Source organism: Sinocyclocheilus grahami, unplaced genomic scaffold, assembly GCF_001515645.1.
Source record: "Sinocyclocheilus grahami isolate Dianchi unplaced genomic scaffold, SAMN03320097.WGS_v1.1 scaffold180.1, whole genome shotgun sequence".
NCBI classification, from domain to species: Eukaryota; Metazoa; Chordata; class Actinopteri; order Cypriniformes; family Cyprinidae; genus Sinocyclocheilus; species Sinocyclocheilus grahami.
The window spans coordinates 1,295,188-1,317,227 of NW_015505359.1; the positions used below are offsets into that span (position 1 = coordinate 1,295,188).

Below are 22,040 nucleotides of genomic sequence, written 5' to 3' on the forward strand. Positions count from 1 at the left end.
TGAATTTTCATTTTGGGGTGAACTAACCCTTTAAGTTAGTACGTTAGTTAGTTTAGATCTTAGTAGCTATGACCCTTTATGCTCGTGTGCTTCCTGCACCCAAAATTATTTTACGCTCTTTTAATTAATTACAAAACAAATACATAAATAAATAAACGGCCAAATGCAGTTTATTTTAAGTGCTAATTTAGTTTAATTTAGTTGTTAGTATGTAATACAAACGGTCCATTATGCTCATGCACGTCTCTACGCGCTGGTTTTACTCTTCATACGATGTTTATCACCTTTCATTCTTGCAGAACTGCGTTAGTACTAGCCTATACCTGCTGATCTATGCCAATAAATGTTAGAAAAATAATAATGATAATAATAATGATGATTATTATTATTATTACTAAATAAAAATGATAATAATTATTTTTATTATAATATATTATGTATATTTGTACTTTTTACTACTATTATTAGTTTTTAATATATTATTATTTCACAATATATTATTATTATTATTATTATTTTTAATAAACATGTACATTTGTTTTGTTACAGGGCATATATTGTGGAGAAGAAGAAAGAAAAACGACCAAAAGAGGAACTGAGGGCACAGTTCTTGATTATTCCGATTTTTTTATATTATTATTTTGAATTGATTTATAAATCATTTATTTCATTTATTGGCTCTGAAATAGTGCGTGCCTGGTGAATCGATAAAGTGGCCACACCCTTTTAATTTTGTATTTGATGAGACTGGATTTTTTTTTTTTTACACACAGGCAGTTCATTTTGAGATTACGTAAGAGGAGAGTCTGTGAGTAGAGATAAGGCAGAGTCGTTTTGAATGCACGTATGTGCATGAGATAACCAGGAGCTGAGATCACAACAATAATTGATAGTCTTTAAAAGTCACATTTCCCAAGGATTTAAACAATTAAATAAAGATTTACTCTACAATCCTATACGTTTATGGTTTAACCTGCAAAGACATTATCATTGCCATACTATGCTGATTCTCCTTTTAATTGTCATAATAAGTTTTTTTTCTTTTCATAAAAAGGGGGTGTATGATATGCTACAAGTGTTTTACCACTTGCATTAAAACGTAGTCTAACTTCAAGAGCGATGCAAACGTGCAAAATCCCTACAGCGTCCTGCCCACGAGAAGTTCCAGCCAATCAAATGAGCACTCTTGTATTGGGGATGCCAGGAGCGACCTAAATCCAGGACATTTTCAGCAATCTGAATTATGAGGACGCTGGCCCCAAAGCTTTGCAGAGGTATAGTGCCCATTAGGGCTGCACAATTAATCGAATTTCTAATCGCGATTACAATTATGGATGCCACAGTTACGTAATTGTTCAAAGTCCACTTATGTTATTCTGCGTGCTTAAAACAGTCCCTATATTGTATTACTTTTACATAAATGTATCTAAGAAGAGTCCCTGTAGGCTACAGCATTAAGTAATTTTCCTCTATTCAATTTACATTTACCAGAAAATTTCAAATCTTGAAATCTATACCAACACTCAGCCCTAGGTTGAGTAAATCTAATGAAATCATCAAAACCCATCACACAAATGGATACTTCTGCTAAGCTTAAACCATTAGTTCATTTTCGTTACGGTGTGTTGATCTTCTCACCCATTAGGGCTGCACAATTAATCGAATTTCTAATCGCGATTACAATTATGGATGCCACAATTACGTAATTGTTCAAAGTCCACTTATGTTATTCTGCGTGCTTAAAACAGTCCCTATATTGTATTACTTTTACATAAATGTATCTAAGAAGAGTCCCTATAGGCTACAGCATTAAGTAATTTTCCTCTATTCAATTTACATTTACCAGAAAATTTCAAATCTTGAAATCTATACCAACACTCAGCCCTAGGTTGAGTAAATCTAATGAAATCATCAAAACCCATCACACAAATGGATACTTCTGCTAAGCTTAAACCATTAGTTCATTTTCGTTACGGTGTGTTGATCTTCTCACTAGCCTCATGGACGTCCCACCTTCACCAGGGTGACTCTTTGGGAGCCATTGCAATGGGCTTTCCCTCGTTGGAAAGGGAGGGTCGTTACTAGCACGCCCTTGATCCCTCACTTTCTTGAAGTGTGGGGTTAATGAAACTGGTTGGTGTAGTTTAAGTTGAGAAACTTGAATGCAGGTTACAATCACCAACCATTTTGCTGATCATTGCAGATCTTTTCCTAAGATCACAGCAGCACATTTGCTGGTCCTTATTGATGGAGAGAATCAACACCCTGGCATTGACAGAGCTGCTGTCACCTGTGAATGGAGACCTTAAGTGTTTTTGTTAGTCACCAACATATAACTCATCGACTTGTCTGGCCCCGTTGTCCTTCTGGTGTAACCTGTGAAAAGTACATGTGGAATGAAAGCTGCCCTGGCTTCTTTTTGGGCTCCCATATTTTCATTGCCATCAACAGGCATAATGAATTTCAAATTTAGACAATTCAACTTTGTTTTCTCCTTGCTTTACAAACTGGGACCTATTATCACCAGATAATTTCTCCAGCACACTAAACACTTCACTCTGTTATACAGCCCTTTTTACCTGGAAAACTCTCAACCCACTTTGTTCATGTTAGCAATAACAAGACCATATCTGATACTTTTGACACAACACAATACAAAATCAGTCAAATGAAGTCCATCATGCTGAAATGTTAAAACTGAAAATTAGGTTTGGGGTGGACAAAGCAAACTTGCTTGCTTTGCCTGTGCTGCGCAAATGTGGCCTTGTTATATTTTTGCCACAATAATAACCTTGATATTGACCAGCTTAATCCAATTCATCCATGGCCATTATTTTATTGGGGCGTATTTTGCCCTGTTGGGCCCACTTGATACATTTTAAAAACAGCTGTTTTGATGGAATGATTTATTTGTCTTAGTGTCTCTTCAAACATTATCTTTCATTCCATACAACACCACCACACACTTTCACACTCCCCTCTGGCCAGAGCTTCATAACTTTTGTCTGCTTCAGGAGATTGTGAGCTGAGTGGGGACCATATATATCAATATGCCAAATCCAGCCCAGACTTGGTCACTCAGTCTCGTTCTCATTCAACACAATGCACAAGCTCTATTTTAGGTAACATAAACCAAAATCATAGAATCTCATCTCTGCAATGGATCAACTTTTCATGCTGTCTCCCAGGGATATGGGATATAAATTCTAGACGTCTTCAGATACACTGTATATTTAAACACGTGCAGTTAATATCTTATTATTTATAATATGACAATTCTGGCATCTATTTATTTATCTATTTCAAAAAAGAATAAGTTCAAAAATCTCAGGATAACCAATATTGATCTATTGAACTTATTAAATTCTTCAAACATTGAAGAATTTAATAAGTCTTTAGTTTCAATCATGTGTCTAATTTATCACATTGAATAAAAAGTTCCTTTGATTCAAATTTCAAGGCTAAACAGTTTCAGTGTGGATTATTATTCCACCAGCAGGGAACCCATGACTATTTCAAAAAATAATAAGTTCAAAAATCTCAGGATAACCAATATTGATCTATTGAACTTATTAAATTCTTCAAACATTTCTCAGTCTTTAGTTTCAATCATGTGTCTAATTTATCACATTGAATAAAAAGTTCCTTTGATTCAAATTTCAAGGCTAAACAGTTTCAGTGTGGATTATTATTCCACCAGCAGGGAACCCATGATGATTAATCAAGCCCCTGTGGCAATCCTGTCATTCATTTATAGTCATAGCCATATAACCCTACACTTTGCATTAGATGATACACGGGATTATCATGTTTGTTATTTATTTGTTTGCTCTACACTCTTAAAAATAAAGGTGCTTCACGATGCCATAGAAGAACCTTTTTGTCTAAAGGGTTCCATAAAGAACCTTTAACATCTGAAGAACCTTTCTGTTTCACAAAGGGCGAAAGAATCTTCAGATTATAAAAAGGTAAGAAAGAGATGGTTCTTTAAAGAACCTTTGACTGAATAGTTTTTTGTGGAACCAAAAATGGTTCTTCTATGGCATTGCTTGAAAAACCTTTTGAAGCACCTTTATTTTTAAGAGTGTATTTGCTCTGAGATTTCCCCACTTCGGTTTCATATTCGGTGTCTCAGGCACCTATTGCTCTATGCCAGCCACGTCAGATGTCTCCGAGGCGGTTTCAGCTCACAATGCTGAATTTTCAACCTCAGCTCACTACGCTGACTTCACAATCAATCTTGTTCTTGATCAGTCCCAGTGACTGTCGCCATACAGCCTCAGCTCACTACGCTAAGTTCAGTTCACTACACTGAATACAGAATCTCTGGTAATTGATATCACTTGATCAATTAAAACTAATTGAAAAGATACTCTTGATCACCAACATTCAATCTCAATTTTCTTTTTAGAAAATACTCTTGATTAGAGTCAATTGATCTCAATCTTCTTTTTAGAAAATAACTCCTGATCAATTACTGTGACTAGTCGATCTCAATTTTGGTCTTAAAAATACTCTTAATCGACTAGGAGCAAACACAGACTTTGCCGGCTTAAATGAGTTTGACTCAGAACAAACATCCCAAAGTTGAAAACCTATTGTCTGCTACCATTTTTTCTCTTGATTGCCACTGAGTTCTTTTCAAAATGATGCCAGTGATGTTCCTCTGGTGTTTAATGTAAATCATTTTCTAAGTAGCCAGGACGTCCAAGAAACTAAAATAACATTTCTGTCTCACACACTTGTCTCGCACACATAGGCCTACACAAATAGATTTCCTGTTATCTCTCAGCTCATCAAAAATTCAAGCATACTGAAGCAAACTGAAGCACTCAGAGACAGTCTAAAGAACACTCTTTATACAGTGAAGCAAATAATATTATTATTTCAGATAGAAATCAAATTTACTCCACACTGTATCACATAGGAGTCGAACCTAACATTTACAAACAATCTGGGTGCTAGTTAAGTCTCCATCATATAAAGCATGAGGATGACATTAAACATGTGATTTGCAATGGGAAAACACAGTCCATGTGTTTATATTATCAGTCGTGTCCTTAAAATATAGGCTAAATCTTGTGTTTTGATTAGCCCCTGTCTGACAAGGACAGAGGCCTACTAGACTTGGCCTACTCAATCGTTTAAAAATGTTAATTTATATTCATAGTATAATGGTGTTTGTATCACAGGCTACTGTTTAAATAAAAATTCTCAACGCTATTTATTTGTCTGTTTGTTTATTGTTTTGCAGAAAGTGTAAGCCCTCTAAATATTTGAAAGGTGATTAAGAGTAGTTTTAATGACATCCTACTGACCACCAGATAAATCTTAATTTATTCAGATAAGTCTATTTAATTCAGTAGACAATATATTTATGTATTAAAGTATTTCTTAATTTTCCACGAATTGCTGCTGAGTTTACACAAGACAACATTTGAAGAAGACAGCAGCTTCTTTTAAATATCATAAATGTTGCAACATTTAACCAGCTGCCAAATCTTCTTTAAACTTTTTTTTAATGTCTTGTGTTATTTATGTATATGTATTACTTTCTGATAAATATTCTGGAATATTTGACAGAATGATGACAGTTTTCAGTTTTGGGTGAACTGTCCATTTAATGTTACACTATGATCAGTTTAAACACATGGCTCAGGTGCTTTATTGCGTTAGAGACCAAAACATACAATGTTTTCCCCCATATGTTAGAGGTCTTAATGATACTGTCTGCAAGGGCAGAGACGACAACATCTTTTAAATAGTGTCTGACTGCATCTGTATGAGTTGTACATGTTGCTGTGGTTGCATACCCTAAAGTTGTCAGGATCCACGTGCAGTTTCGCGGAGTGCAGCACGCTCAGTTTAGCATAGGTGTTCTTGATATCATCCATGTTCTTCATGGCTCTGTCAAGCCCGTGGAGCACAACAACTCCGTGGGCTGCCACCTTTGAATTGCACAGGATTGCCTCTGCATTGTACAGGTTTCCAAAACTTGTGAAGTACCGCTGAGTCCAGGGATACACAATCGGTCCTACAATACAGCATAATATACAACATACAAAAAGTGAATAAAATAAAAAGAAATATGTCTATTTTGTGTTTTTATAAACTTGCATGAATTAGCCTATGATATGGTGACCGAGAAGTGCAGAACAAATCACAATTCTGAAAACAAAATAACAAATTACAAACGCAAATGCAAGTCTAAAAAACTAAATAACAATTCAGAAAGCACAACAACAATTCAGAAAACATTATAACAAGTCAGAAAACACAACAACAAATCCGAAAAACAAATTAATAAGTCAGAAAACAACGACAAATCAGACAAACCGGAAAAGGTAGGTATGGTTTGAGACAGCGCCATTGGTTTGGGATTGCTCACCGCTGACTGGACGAGACATCTGTCAATCCTCGTATACAGGGAAGAACCAGCCGAAGAACAGCAGAGTCGTTGTAGAAAGTTCGGAGATGGTATTAAAGTAGCTCAGTTTAAATGTATTGTATGAATTGCCCTTACTATGGAATTAAAAATACGGAGTGTCTATTTATATTTAGTTAAAAGTGAATGTAAATCATCAGCTCCATTGGAGCAGATGGATAAGTGAACCCGGGTTCGATCCCGCCTTTTGCCGAACTTTTTTTCCCCTCCCTTTTCAAATCTCGTATCACATCGTAAAGGCATTTATTTTCAATAAAATTAAGGAAATAATCAAAAAGTTGAAAATAAAGTAGTGGGTAGGGTTAGGGTAGGTGTAGGGAGGGCTTTATTGTACCAAAAAGGTGGCATCCATGTAATAATTAAAATTATAATTTACACTCAATACATTATTATTGCATACTGTGAGATTTGAAAAGGGAGGGAAAAAAAGTTTGGCAAAAGGCGGGATCGAACCCGGGTCGATTGCGTCAAAAAGTCAGTGACACACTCTTATCTATCTGCGCCACCGGAACTGATGTCTCACAACTACTTATAACTAAATGTAAATAGACACCCCGTATTTTTTATTCCATAGTAAGGGCAATTCATACAATACATTTAAACTGAGCTACTTTAATACCATCTCCGAACTTTCTACCACGACTCTGCTGTTCTTCGGCTGATTCTTCCCTGTATACGTTGATTGACAGATGTCTCGTCCAGTCAGCGGAGAGTAATCCCAAACCAATGGCGCTGTCTCAAACTATACCTACCTTTTCTGGTTTGTCTGATTTGTCGTTGTGTTTTCTGACTTGTTATATTGTTTTCAGATTTGTCATTGTGTTTTCTGACTTGTTATAATGTTTTCTGAATTGTTGTTGTGTTTTCTGAATTGTCATTTTGTTTTTTAGACTTGCATTTGCATTTGTAATTTGCTATTTTGTTTTCAGAATTGTGATTTGTTCTGCACTTCTCGGCCACCGTACTATGATAATGATGAGCATAATAACATGAGCACTAGGACTGCACGATTATGACAAAAATCATAATTGTTGATTATTCCCTTGAAATGGTAATTGCGATTATTAATTTAGATTATCGCAATTTACATTGAATGATGTTTATACCATTGTTTGATGCAACTGCATGCCGTATTTTTATATGAAAATAAACAAGCTGAAAACACTAACTGAAAAACTTTTAGTGCTTTCTATAGTAGCTATTAAGCTTCAAATGTCAACTATACATCGGATTGGTTTCTTCTTTAAATTATAAAAATGTAAAAATATGAATGGTATTATAATGTTATACTAAAACTAAAATTAAAATAATAATAAATAAAACCCTTAAGTTAACATGTAGAAAGAAAAAAAACGCATCTTAAAGGGGTCATATGATGCGATTTCAATTTTTCCTTTCTCTTTGGAGTGTTACAAGCTCTTGGTGCATAAAGAAGATCTGTAAAGTTGCGAAGACTAAAGTCTCAAATCCAAAGAGATATTCTTTATAAACGTTACGAGACAACCACGCCTAACTAAAACGGCTCATTCTAACAAGCCCCCACATGTCTACGTCATGATGTGGGAAGATTTGCATAACACCGCCCAAATGTTCACACAAAGAAAGAAGGCGTAACTTTTATTCTCGCTGTAGTATTGCTGTTGCCGACGCCGCCATGTCGTGAAGGCGCTTTGTTTCGTTGTGAAAGCGAAACTACTTTGTTTGGCCTTCCAAAAGGACACAACTAGAAATCAGAGGTTAAGTTGTATTTACAACACTGTTCAAGAACAGTTTAACCCAAATATTCAGATGTGTCCAGCGCATTTTATGGAGGACTGTTTCCTGATCCTGGAAGAGTAGACTACAATGCCGGCTGTTCTGACTCACAGACTGTAAGTATGTTTTTTATATTTAAATATTTTTATATTCAGCCAATCACAACGCACTGGATAGCTGGCCAATCAGAGCACACCTCGATTTTCAGACCGATGAGCTTTGTAAAAATCGACGCGTTTCAGAAAGGCAGGGCATAGAGGAGAAACAATAATGTTATTGTGTTTTTTGAACCTTAAACCGCATAAACACATTTCATTACACCAAATACACAAAATAATGTTCTTGTTAGCAGCATCATATGACCCCTTTAAATAACACACACAAAGAAATATAATTTATGCGACGAAAAGAATATCTTTATCAGTCTATGTCAAGTACAGTGATACATCAAATAAAGAATGCTCAAAGGCAGATCATAGGAATGCTGAAAAACTTAATGAAAAACATTGAGGCTATTTCTAGGGTAGTGAGAAATGTTGACGGTGCATATTAGTACCTCAGAGTAGCAATATGTACCATTAAGGTAGTAATAGTACCGGAACTCTTATGTCATGCTCTTAAGTCATGCCTGATATAAGTGGTAGGCTACTATTATATATTATGTTATAAGAACATTTGTTAAGAGACATTACCTAAACTTGTTAATTGTTTTAATTGTATTATAACTCATTATTTACATGAATCTCTTGAGAAGGCATGAATATGAATACTTGAGAAGGCAAATATTTACACATGAGATCCATATGCAAATATGATACGTTTATTAAAACCTTTCATTTGCAACCTAGCAACCGAGCTCACTGTCTATGGCTTAAATAAATAAACAAGAAACTTAAATAAAGAACCACACTCTGGCGATGAAACACTATCAATGTATATAAAGTTAATTCACATGGACTATGGAGTTTATCGGTCAGCTGCCACCTTTTTTTCTCCGGACTATCGGCCAAACACATCTGCCTGAAATGCATGGGCGGTGGCCAAGAAGGCCTATTTAAACCAATGTCCAGCTGTAAAGCCACAAGACACGATGGTTGAGTGGACAGCTGAGGAGCAGAGCTGCAATACAGGTGTATTTGCAAAACTCGACTACGAGTCAGTGGGCCATGAGAGCTTGGCGAGGTAATCTTATTCCTGGCCTGCTTTATTCGATATATTTCATTGTATGTATTTCTTCAAAGAATGTGTTTGTAATTAATCATTAACCTGTTAGAATTAAGGCCTTTAATATTCCTGTATTGATTGTCTGGTCTCAAGATGCTTGGTTGTCTACCCCTGGACTCGGCGGTACTTTGGTGGGTTTGGAAACCTATATAATAGTCTGAGGCAATCATGGCTAACCCAAAGGTCGCAGCGCATGGGACTGTAGTGCTCCAAGGACTGGATAAAAGCGCTTCAAAACATGGATGATATCAAGAACTCCTGCGCTTCCCTTAGCGAGCTTTACTCTTCACTCAGAAACTGCAAGTCGACCCAGGAAATTTCCAGGTTGGCATCTCTGAGCAGTGGCTATCATGCTGCTTATAATGATGGAGCTGTGCTTTACTTTTCTCAACTTCTCTTCCAGCTCTTAGGTGACTGTCTGACCGTGGTGATCGCTACACGCATGAGGACTGAGTTCACCCCAGACATCCAAGCTGCATGGCAGAAGTTCCTGTCTGTTGTCTTGTCAGCCCTAAGAAGGCAGAACCATTTATTCGTCGACTGAACGAGAAAATTATCTTGTACTTGACTGTATAATGCATTTGTGAAAAATAAGAGATTGATACAATTTCGTCCATTGAGTTGTCTCTACATTTAAAATTAAATATATAATTAGAAGTGCTAATATTCACAATTTACTAACTTACAAGAATGTTGCATATGGTTTCGGGTCACAAAGGCCAGAGGCCATATCATTTTGATATGATTTCCACTTCCTGCCCCTCACGCTTCTCACGCCTTACAAGACTTTAAAAGAAATATAGGCCTAACTTATGCAAACTTTACGTCCAAAATTCCCTTGCTGAAGATCCAAAATGCTTGATTGTTCACACTCAAAAATACATTCAAATGTATTTAGGTCTAAATTTAAGATGTATGTTTTTCAATTCCATATTTCCATATATTTGGATTACACAGTTTTAACACAAACTAATAAAGTGATGCATATTAGTCATTCTAATGAAACCAGTAAGAAACGGCAGATTTCTGCACTCAAAAAATTTGCGTTTATTAGATTATATTTAAATAATCATATTTTTAAAATGCGTTTATTCAAATTGCTTAGCAGCGTTGCTTGAAATGTAGTTAATTATGTGACTGGAACAAGCAAAATTCAATTAGTTAAAATGTATAAGATTGAAACAAATGGGATTTATTTATGATACATACAGTGGTGTGAAAAAGTGTTGGCCCCCTTCCAGATTTCTTATTTTTTTGCATATTTGTCACACTTAAAAGATTCAGATCATCAAACACATTTTAATATTACACAAAGATAATGCAAGTAAATACAAAATGCAGTTTTTAAATTATGATTTCATTTATTAAGGGAAAAAAGCTGTCCATACAGAAATCCTACCTATTTCTTACCTATTTAATTTAAAGTGCCCCTATTATGGGTAATGAAAGGTTTATATTTTGGTTTTGGGAGTCCCCAACAACAGGTTGACATGCATGCAAGGTCAAAAAACACTTTCATTGTCTTATAATATGCATTTATTTTGACCTTACTTGCTCAAGGACTCCCAAAGGATTCGCTCAACTATTCATTTTTCCGAACCTCTCCTTTGCCTGACGCTAATCTGCAGTGATTGGTCCGATTGGTCTCATTTTCATTTCATCACGCCTGTAATGCCTGATAAAGCTGCGTTTGTGAACGCAGTGCTGCTTTGTGTACAGCGTTACCAGGGAAACAGTTATTTTACCCTCCAAAAGTGGCATCTAGTGGCAAAGAATGAATTTACATTTTCATTCAGACCAACGCGAAAAGACCAACAAGTGGGCGGGCAGGGCAATATGCTAATATTTCATGTTGACGTCAACATGAAACGGCTAGGGATTTGTTTTAAAAACGACTGGCTTCAATGATTCAGAGTCGACTCTTGCTTTTGAGAGACAATAACTTTATACACGATGCACTTTCAGATTTAAAACTTTGCAGGATGTTTTCATTCACTTAGAGCTGTGTTACACTGCATGAAAGGTAATTTTCAAAAATCCATAATAGGGGCACTTTAATATAGTATTAGGGTATCAATGATTCACAGGTAATGACAGGTCTGCCGTTTAAATACTTTCAGCACAACGGAGAGCGTCACATTTCCTTTGGACTTCAGCCAAGATTTCAGCACTGAAGTCTGGATAGCTGTAGCACCACACCCACATCAAACATCAAGTGCAACACTGTCGCCATTGATTGATTTCTTCCCTTTTGCATCAAGTACCTAATGAGGATGACTTTGTATTATAGGAAGCCAAAATACTGACAATACAGCATCACCGTAAAAACGACTAAGCTAATGCACTGTAGGCTATATAAAAACAAGAAAAGTATTGGAAGTGTAACAATCCCACAGAGGGCGGTAACTGAGAAGAGACTATTCCATGGGATTACATGAGGACAAATTACAAAGAAACACATACTTTGTAAAACATGTATTATTGATTTATTAAAGACAGAATTATCAGAACCATCCCATGCTCCTTCGGAGGGTCTTCATCGGAACTTCTCGGCTAAAACCGCTGAGAATGCCGAAAGAAACTTGTCTATCGCCGCGTGTGCAACTGGTGTGAAGTTTTCGCCCATATGGCAGGCTAACGTCACAAGGATGCAATGATTGAAAAGCTGGAAAAAAATGGAGAAGTTTACGTTAGTGAGCTAAAGCGAAAATATCACATCATATTTGTGGACAGACATTACATGAACACCTTGAAGTTTGTAGGATGTATTCGCAGTTGATAGGCATGGAACCTGCTAAGCGGGGCCAACGTTGTAGTAAGCGTGCTTATGTTCCTCGCACCTTCAGCTAAAGCCTGGACGATTTTCTTCCCGTGGCAGAGCAAATGCGCTGAACGGGGGCTGATATCTAGATGAGAGAAGTATGTCTTTGTTTTGGGGAACGTTGTGAACATCCTGTAAACCAGTTAACAAGGGAGAAAAACACGGTCAGCAAGACCTATTCCTCCCTCTCTGTTGCTTGCGTCATCACTCATGGGGAACTGCCAAATAGGCTACAAGACCATCAATCATCGTAAAGACTTTTGATTTTCAGAAAACTGAGCGGAGAACTATCAAGGATCCACCAAAGAGTAAGTCAGACCAAGTTTTGTATAATTGAAAGAAAAGCAACATTTTATAGAAACGTCGGTTTGGTCTGTTAGCCTATTTGTTTATTAATCTATAGGACGGCGTACCTTAAAAGAGCCTCAGATCCAATATCTTCTGCCACTGGAATCATTTTGTCCCATATCTGTACAATCAACTCTTTTTCGGTGTTCGAGAGCATTATAAGACGGCGTGGCACAAGTAAAATATATTTATACTATCTAAACACAGGTGAATAAATATAAATTTAGTTTTGCCAATGCAATGTCGATCACATCTCGACTTTAAAAAAATAGCAAAAATAGAAGGGAGCCGTTAGCAGAAATGTTGTTCCCGACGGTCGCTGTCTTCAACTCACCGGCAAGCTAGAGGTAATCACGCGAGAGTTGAAACTGCGCAATGTTGTGTTCCCTGCGTCATATTAGAAGAGCCTATGCCTAAGTTATCGTGCCGGGATTCCGCGTCTCGAGTGAGTTCAGTGATGTATTTCGCAATAGTATTCATAAAATCTCATCGCAGCACTTGTGATGAATGGCTACGCTATTTGAGGATAACTGATCTAATTTTATGTCTCTGGAAAATAGTGATCTATGACATTGCATTAGCCTATGTTACATCAGTGTTTTAAATTTGTGGAGTAAACTAAAGCTATAGTTTTTAAAGTAAAAAAATAAAATGTCATGCTTATTGTAATTAATGGGCTTATTATTTTATATTTCTATAAATTACATACCTATAGGTTGTTATTATGAAACATCTTTGTTAAATTAAAATATGTGCAGATACATATGCAGATATTCATATGCCTGTATATAAATCATAATTTTACCTTTCAGAAGAATCTATTTGACTGGGATTCTGCTTTGTCTGTCATTAGTAGAAGTTATTTAATTATTCAACTAGGTTGTCAAAATACAATGTTAAATATAATATTTGATTTAGTATTTTACATTAACAACGCATAAAAATATAGAAATATTAATAAGATTTGTATCAAAATCATTCATACATTCTGTAAAAGTTTATTCAAGGCGGCTTCTTACCCCAATATGTGCTATAACAACTAGCAAATATTTATAGTTATTTCCTATAATTACACATTAGCTGATGCATCATCAGCTTATATCTAAACATGTTTCAGTTTAAAAGAAAATCCACATTGTTCTTAAGGGGGGGCATCTTTCCCTCTATAAGATGTATGTTGATATCATTGATTTGATATCAACACAGATGATGATGAAAATGTATCTCGGTCCCACTTTATATTAAGTGGCATTAACTACTATGTACCTACATCAAAAAATACGTACAATGTACTTATTGGGTTCATATTGTATTGCAAAACACTTTTGCTGCTATTGAGGTGGGATATGGGTAAGGTTAGGGACAGGTTTGGTGGTTTGGGTAGCTTTAAGGGTGGGTTAAAATGTAAGGGATGGGTCAACTGTGTAATTATAAATGTAGTTACAGAAATTAGTTGCAGATGTAATTACATGAAGGGATTTTTAAATTATAAGTACAATGTAAAAACATGTACACAATAAGTGCATTGTACCAAATTATTAATTTAAATGTAAGTAGTTAAGGCCACTTAATATAAAGTAGGACCTGTCTCTCTATTGGAAAATTAGTGTTAGAGTTGTATAGCAATTTACTGTTTTATTTGATCACAAACAGACTGCTCATATTAAATAAACAGTAAATAATTTCCAAAAGAATATAAACATGTAGCAACATCTGCTTTCTCTGTAGTGATTTTACCACACATAATGCCAAATGTGGCTCAAACGCAAAAAGAAAACAACAGCAAAGTAATACTGTGGAGTGCATACACATTTATGATATTAAATAACGTTGACTCTCATTTTTAATGGCTATGAGCATGCACTTCTGTGATAGGGAGGGGTCAAGTCACTGGGTGTGATAAACCCTCATGGCTGTTCATATCAGTGGCTCAAGCTGGGGACTGAAAGTGGGTGGAAGCTGAAGAGCAGCGTAATCACCCGCCTCACTCCTACCCTGCCCTCCTGCTGGGAACAAACCCTGGCAGCATGAACTACCCATGACTCAGCTAAACTGAAGGACTACCTCTTTAACTGAATCCACATCCTTTTGCATTTAGTGAAATGTGCAGTATGACAGGTAGTGCATGACTGTGCTCAGGTCTATTCTTTCATCTCTGTGCGTGGGTGTTTTTGTGAAGCTGATGTAGAGTTAAAGCTTCATTTGCATATTCTATTTTCTTCTAATGATTATATGTGTATATTTTGTTATTTTATATAATCATTTATTCTGTGTTTATCATTGCTTCCAACCCTTTATGTGTTCAATTTTTTTTATGTTTTGTTCAATTTTGTGTCTGTTTCGATCTGGAAACAGCTCCATCCTCACAACCTCAAGTGACATATCATTATTATTGTTATATATGATAATGTAAAGTATTTTGTCAAATAAACACAAATTGACAAAAGGGTCTGGTCACTTTAAAACATCACTTTTTATGTACTTTGTTTGTACTTTATTTGCTTTATTATGAAAGTTTAAATAAGTCATGACAAGTAAATAGATTTTTTTTTATATATATTTTAATACGACAAGGTTTCTTTTTGATTAAAATATTCACCTGTAAAAAAAGAGAAAAGAGAACATATCCTATTCACCTGTAATACATCCCCAAGAAGAGTATAGCAGAACAACAAGGGATGTTTATGAAAAAATCATTAGTGGGAAATGATGAGGTTGACAGAAAAACAGAACAGCTCTGCAGATGTTTTGCTAGGATCTGAAAACACTGTCCCCTGGATAACCTTGTGTCCTTAAAAGACTTTCTCAAATGAAAGTGTAATCATCTTGAAAAATATGGATTATAAGTTATATTTGTGAGTGTATAATTTCTTCTTCGTCGTCTTCTTATTTTATATACAAGGTAGCAACTGTTTTTATGTCATTTAATTTAAAGTGCCCCTATTATGGGTAATGAAAGGTTTATATTTTGGTTTTGGGAGTCCCCAACAACAGGTTGACATGCATGCAAGGTCAAAAAACACTTTCATTGTCTTATAATATGCATTTATTTTGACCTTACTTGCTCAAGGACTCCCAAAGGATTCGCTCAACTATTCATTTTTCCGAACCTCTCCTTTGCCTGACGCTAATCTGCAGTGATTGGTCCGATTGGTCTCATTTTCATTTCATCACGCCTGTAATGCCTGATAAAGCTGCGTCTGTGAACGCAGTGCTGCTTTGTGTACAGCGTTACCAGGGAAACAGTTATTTTACCCTCCAAAAGTGGCATCTAGTGGCAAAGAATGAATTTACATTTTCATTCAGACCAACGCGAAAAGACCAACAAGTGGGCGGGCAGGGCAATATGCTAATATTTCATGTTGACGTCAACATGAAACGGCTAGGGATTTGTTTTAAAAACGACTGGCTTCAATGATTCAGAGTCGACTCTTGCTTTTGAGAGACAATAACTTTATACACGATGCACTTTCAGATTTAAAACTTTGCAGGATGTTTTCATTCACTTAGAGCTGTGTTACACTGCATGAAAGGTAATTTTCAAAAATCCATAATAGGGGCACTTTAATATAGTATTAGGGTATCAATGATTCACAGGTAATGACAGGTCTGCCGTTTAAATACTTTCAGCACAACGGAGAGCGTCACATTTCCTTTGGACTTCAGCCAAGATTTCAGCACTGAAGTCTGGATAGCTGTAGCACCACACCCACATCAAACATCAAGTGCAACACTGTCGCCATTGATTGATTTCTTCCCTTTTGCATCAAGTACCTAATGAGGATGACTTTGTATTATAGGAAGCCAAAATACTGACAATACAGCATCACCGTAAAAACGACTAAGCTAATGCACTGTAGGCTATATAAAAACAAGAAAAGTATTGGAAGTGTAACAATCCCACAGAGGGCGGTAACTGAGAAGAGACTATTCCATGGGATTACATGAGGACAAATTACAAAGAAACACATACTTTGTAAAACATGTATTATTGATTTATTAAAGACAGAATTATCAGAACCATCCCATGCTCCTTCGGAGGGTCTTCATCGGAACTTCTCGGCTAAAACCGCTGAGAATGCCGAAAGAAACTTGTCTATCGCCGCGTGTGCAACTGGTGTGAAGTTTTCGCCCATATGGCAGGCTAACGTCACAAGGATGCAATGATTGAAAAGCTGGAAAAAAATGGAGAAGTTTACGTTAGTGAGCTAAAGCGAAAATATCACATCATATTTGTACTGCAGCGGTTAAGTGGACAGACATTACATGAACACCTTGAAGTTTGTAGGATGTATTCGCAGTTGATAGGCATGGAACCTGCTAAGCGGGGCCAACGTTGTAGTAAGCGTGCTTATGTTCCTCGCACCTTCAGCTAAAGCCTGGACGATTTTCTTCCCGTGGCAGAGCAAATGCGCTGAACGGGGGCTGATATCTAGATGAGAGAAGTATGTCTTTGTTTTGGGGAACGTTGTGAACATCCTGTAAACCAGTTAACAAGGGAGAAAAACACGGTCAGCAAGACCTATTCCTCCCTCTCTGTTGCTTGCGTCATCACTCATGGGGAACTGCCAAATAGGCTACAAGACCATCAATCATCGTAAAGACTTTTGATTTTCAGAAAACTGAGCGGAGAACTATCAAGGATCCACCAAAGAGTAAGTCAGACCAAGTTTTGTATAATTGAAAGAAAAGCAACATTTTATAGAAACGTCGGTTTGGTCTGTTAGCCTATTTGTTTATTAATCTATAGGACGGCGTACCTTAAAAGAGCCTCAGATCCAATATCTTCTGCCACTGGAATCATTTTGTCCCATATCTGTACAATCAACTCTTTTTCGGTGTTCGAGAGCATTATAAGACGGCGTGGCACAAGTAAAATATATTTATACTATCTAAACACAGGTGAATAAATATAAATTTAGTTTTGCCAATGCAATGTCGATCACATCTCGACTTTAAAAAAATAGCAAAAATAGAAGGGAGCCGTTAGCAGAAATGTTGTTCCCGACGGTCGCTGTCTTCAACTCACCGGCAAGCTAGAGGTAATCACGCGAGAGTTGAAACTGCGCAATGTTGTGTTCCCTGCGTCATATTAGAAGAGCCTATGCCTAAGTTATCGTGCCGGGATTCCGCGTCTCGAGTGAGTTCAGTGATGTATTTCGCAATAGTATTCATAAAATCTCATCGCAGCACTTGTGATGAATGGCTACGCTATTTGAGGATAACTGATCTAATTTTATGTCTCTGGAAAATAGTGATCTATGACATTGCATTAGCCTATGTTACATCAGTGTTTTAAATTTGTGGAGTAAACTAAAGCTATAGTTTTTAAAGTAAAAAAATAAAATGTCATGCTTATTGTAATTAATGGGCTTATTATTTTATATTTCTATAAATTACATACCTATAGGTTGTTATTATGAAACATCTTTGTTAAATTAAAATATGTGCAGATACATATGCAGATATTCATATGCCTGTATATAAATCATAATTTTACCTTTCAGAAGAATCTATTTGACTGGGATTCTGCTTTGTCTGTCATTAGTAGAAGTTATTTAATTATTCAACTAGGTTGTCAAAATACAATGTTAAATATAATATTTGATTTAGTATTTTACATTAACAACGCATAAAAATATAGAAATATTAATAAGATTTGTATCAAAATCATTCATACATTCTGTAAAAGTTTATTCAAGGCGGCTTCTTACCCCAATATGTGCTATAACAACTAGCAAATATTTATAGTTATTTCCTATAATTACACATTAGCTGATGCATCATCAGCTTATATCTAAACATGTTTCAGTTTAAAAGAAAATCCACATTGTTCTTAAGGGGGGGCATCTTTCCCTCTATAAGATGTATGTTGATATCATTGATTTGATATCAACACAGATGATGATGAAAATGTATCTCGGTCCCACTTTATATTAAGTGGCATTAACTACTATGTACCTACATCAAAAAATACGTACAATGTACTTATTGTGTTCATATTGTATTGCAAAACACTTTTGCTGCTATTGAGGTGGGATATGGGTAAGGTTAGGGACAGGTTTGGTGGTTTGGGTAGCTTTAAGGGTGGGTTAAAATGTAAGGGATGGGTCAACTGTGTAATTATAAATGTAGTTACAGAAATTAGTTGCAGATGTAATTACATGAAGGGATTTTTAAATTATAAGTACAATGTAAAAACATGTACACAATAAGTGCATTGTACCAAATTATTAATTTAAATGTAAGTAGTTAAGGCCACTTAATATAAAGTAGGACCTGTCTCTCTATTGGAAAATTAGTGTTAGAGTTGTATAGCAATTTACTGTTTTATTTGATCACAAACAGACTGCTCATATTAAATAAACAGTAAATAATTTCCAAAAGAATATAAACATGTAGCAACATCTGCTTTCTCTGTAGTGATTTTACCACACATAATGCCAAATGTGGCTCAAACGCAAAAAGAAAACAACAGCAAAGTAATACTGTGGAGTGCATACACATTTATGATATTAAATAACGTTGACTCTCATTTTTAATGGCTATGAGCATGCACTTCTGTGATAGGGAGGGGTCAAGTCACTGGGTGTGATAAACCCTCATGGCTGTTCATATCAGTGGCTCAAGCTGGGGACTGAAAGTGGGTGGAAGCTGAAGAGCAGCGTAATCACCCGCCTCACTCCTACCCTGCCCTCCTGCTGGGAACAAACCCTGGCAGCATGAACTACCCATGACTCAGCTAAACTGAAGGACTACCTCTTTAACTGAATCCACATCCTTTTGCATTTAGTGAAATGTGCAGTATGACAGGTAGTGCATGACTGTGCTCAGGTCTATTCTTTCATCTCTGTGCGTGGGTGTTTTTGTGAAGCTGATGTAGAGTTAAAGCTTCATTTGCATATTCTATTTTCTTCTAATGATTATATGTGTATATTTTGTTATTTTATATAATCATTTATTCTGTGTTTATCATTGCTTCCAACCCTTTATGTGTTCAATTTTTTTTATGTTTTGTTCAATTTTGTGTCTGTTTCGATCTGGAAACAGCTCCATCCTCACAACCTCAAGTGACATATCATTATTATTGTTATATATGATAATGTAAAGTATTTTGTCAAATAAACACAAATTGACAAAAGGGTCTGGTCACTTTAAAACATCACTTTTTATGTACTTTGTTTGTACTTTATTTGCTTTATTATGAAAGTTTAAATAAGTCATGACAAGTAAATAGATTTTTTTTTATATATATTTTAATACGACAAGGTTTCTTTTTGATTAAAATATTCACCTGTAAAAAAAGAGAAAAGAGAACATATCCTATTCACCTGTAATACATCCCCAAGAAGAGTATAGCAGAACAACAAGGGATGTTTATGAAAAAATCATTAGTGGGAAATGATGAGGTTGACAGAAAAACAGAACAGCTCTGCAGATGTTTTGCTAGGATCTGAAAACACTGTCCCCTGGATAACCTTGTGTCCTTAAAAGACTTTCTCAAATGAAAGTGTAATCATCTTGAAAAATATGGATTATAAGTTATATTTGTGAGTGTATAATTTCTTCTTCGTCGTCTTCTTATTTTATATACAAGGTAGCAACTGTTTTTATGTCATGTTACATACAGTCAGTAGATTTTTTTTAAAAAGACATTCATTTATTAATACTTTAATTTATCAAGGATGCATTACATTTATCAAAAGTGTCAGTAAAGACATTTGCAACATTATAAAATAATTTATTTTTTAAATAAAAGCTTTATTCTTTACTTTCTATCCACCATCAAGAATTATCAGGAATCCTGAAAAAAAAAAACGATGCACAACCGTTTTCTGAAATGAAATTCTTGAGCAATCTTACCAACCCTAAAATTTTGAATGGTTGTGCAATCGTTTGATTTGTAACCAATTTAGGTTCTTAAACTAAAATCCCTGCCTACCAATTGTTTAAAACAGTTGTTGAGCTTGCTGTCCACTAGGTAGCAACAGCGCACCAAAAGCAAATACATCGTATGAAAACGACAAAGATACTTTTAAGGGTAGGCCTTAGGAAAAATTGCATTTGAATGACATATATATATGTACCCATCCATTTATTAAAAGCTCTGCTTTCCAAACAGTTGCAATGAATACAATATGCATATCAAAAGCATGTATTGAAGCATTTTGCATGCTAGGTGAAGAAAACTCATTTTGAATAAATGCCAATTTAGCTATATAAAGAAGCTTATGGTATGCCAAAGACGGAAATTCCTGTCATCTTTTCAAAAGACACAAAATACAGCAAACAGGATTACAGATTAATTATTTTCCTCTTCTTTAATCCTATTGATGTGTTGTTTGCTTGAGCACTCACTGGTAGATCACACATGCCCCCCACACTGTCTAGTCTCAGCCTGCCAAATACTCCAACGTGTTATATTGTGACTGGATGGCACACTAATAGATTATAACTGCAGTTTACATTAGATTTGTGTATTTAGGAAGCCTATGAGTTCAAATCAGGGCTGGATGATGATGAAAATGTATCTCGGTCCCACTTTATATTAAGTGGCATTAACTACTATGTACCTACATCAAAAAATACGTACAATGTACTTATTGGGTTCATATTGTATTGCAAAACACTTTTGCTGCTATTGAGGTGGGATATGGGTAAGGTTAGGGACAGGTTTGGTGGTTTGGGTAGCTTTAAGGGTGGGTTAAAATGTAAGGGATGGGTCAACTGTGTAATTATAAATGTAGTTACAGAAATTAGTTGCAGATGTAATTACATGAAGGGATTTTTAAATTATAAGTACAATGTAAAAACATGTACACAATAAGTGCATTGTACCAAATTATTAATTTAAATGTAAGTACATAGTAAAGGCCACTTAATATAAAGTGGGACCTGTCTCTCTGTTGGAAAATTAGTGTTAGAATTCTATACCAATTTACTGTTTTATTTTATCACAAACAGACTGCTCATATTAAATAACCAGTAAATAATTTCCAAAAGAATATAAACATGTAGCAACATCTGCTTTCTCTGTAGTGATTTTACCACACATAATGCCAAATGTGGCTCAAACGCAAAAAGAAAACAACAGCAAAGTAATACTGTGGAGTGCATACACATTTATGATATTAAATGACGTTGACTCTCATTTTTAATGGCTATGAGCATGCACTTCTGTGATAGGGAGGGGTCAAGTCACTGGGTGTGATAAACCCTCATGGCTGTTCATATCAGTGGCTCAAGCTGGGGACTGAAAGTGGGTGGAAGCTGAAGAGCAGCGTAATCACCCGCCTCACTCCTACCCTGCCCTCCTGCTGGGAACAAACCCTGGCAGCATGAACTACCCATGACTCAGCTAAACTGAAGGACTACCTCTTTAACTGAATCCACATCCTTTTGCATTTAGTGAAATGTGCAGTATGACAGGTAGTGCATGACTGTGCT

At 35.8% G+C, this 22,040-nt stretch overlaps 2 protein-coding genes and 1 pseudogene across 2 annotated transcripts; 1 reads left to right on the forward strand and 2 right to left on the reverse strand.

Annotated features, from left to right (window-relative positions):
• Window positions 1–9,218: 9,218 nt before the first annotated feature.
• LOC107594205 (hemoglobin subunit beta-2-like) lies at window positions 9,219–9,968 on the forward strand (annotated as a pseudogene).
• Window positions 9,969–11,902: 1,934 nt separating this feature from the next.
• LOC107594186 (hemoglobin subunit alpha-D-like) lies at window positions 11,903–12,962 on the reverse strand. The gene is made up of 3 exons (XM_016284154.1): window positions 12,659–12,962; window positions 12,173–12,377; window positions 11,903–12,089 (listed from the first exon to the last, which is right to left on the reverse strand). The coding sequence occupies exons 1-3, from the start codon at window positions 12,748–12,750 to the stop codon at window positions 11,961–11,963; spliced, it is 426 nt and encodes a 141-aa protein (XP_016139640.1). The 5' UTR covers window positions 12,751–12,962; the 3' UTR covers window positions 11,903–11,960.
• Window positions 12,963–16,581: 3,619 nt separating this feature from the next.
• LOC107594187 (hemoglobin subunit alpha-D-like) lies at window positions 16,582–17,657 on the reverse strand. The gene is made up of 3 exons (XM_016284155.1): window positions 17,354–17,657; window positions 16,868–17,072; window positions 16,582–16,768 (listed from the first exon to the last, which is right to left on the reverse strand). Exons 1-3 carry the CDS (start codon window positions 17,443–17,445, stop codon window positions 16,640–16,642), a joined length of 426 nt encoding a protein of 141 aa, XP_016139641.1. The 5' UTR covers window positions 17,446–17,657; the 3' UTR covers window positions 16,582–16,639.
• Between the last annotated feature and the right edge of the window lie 4,383 nt (window positions 17,658–22,040).

Coding starts and splice junctions, on each gene's coding strand:
- LOC107594186 (XM_016284154.1), bottom strand. CDS start 12,750: ATGCTCTCGAACACCGAAAAAGAGTTGATTGTACAGATATGGGACAAA. Junction 12,378..12,658: donor GGATCTGAGGCTCTTTTAAG/GTACGCCGTCCT, acceptor ACTGGTTTACAG/GATGTTCACAACGTTCCCCA. Junction 12,090..12,172: donor TACATCCTACAAACTTCAAG/GTGTTCATGTAA, acceptor ATTTTTTTCCAG/CTTTTCAATCATTGCATCCT.
- LOC107594187 (XM_016284155.1), bottom strand. CDS start 17,445: ATGCTCTCGAACACCGAAAAAGAGTTGATTGTACAGATATGGGACAAA. Junction 17,073..17,353: donor GGATCTGAGGCTCTTTTAAG/GTACGCCGTCCT, acceptor ACTGGTTTACAG/GATGTTCACAACGTTCCCCA. Junction 16,769..16,867: donor TACATCCTACAAACTTCAAG/GTGTTCATGTAA, acceptor ATTTTTTTCCAG/CTTTTCAATCATTGCATCCT.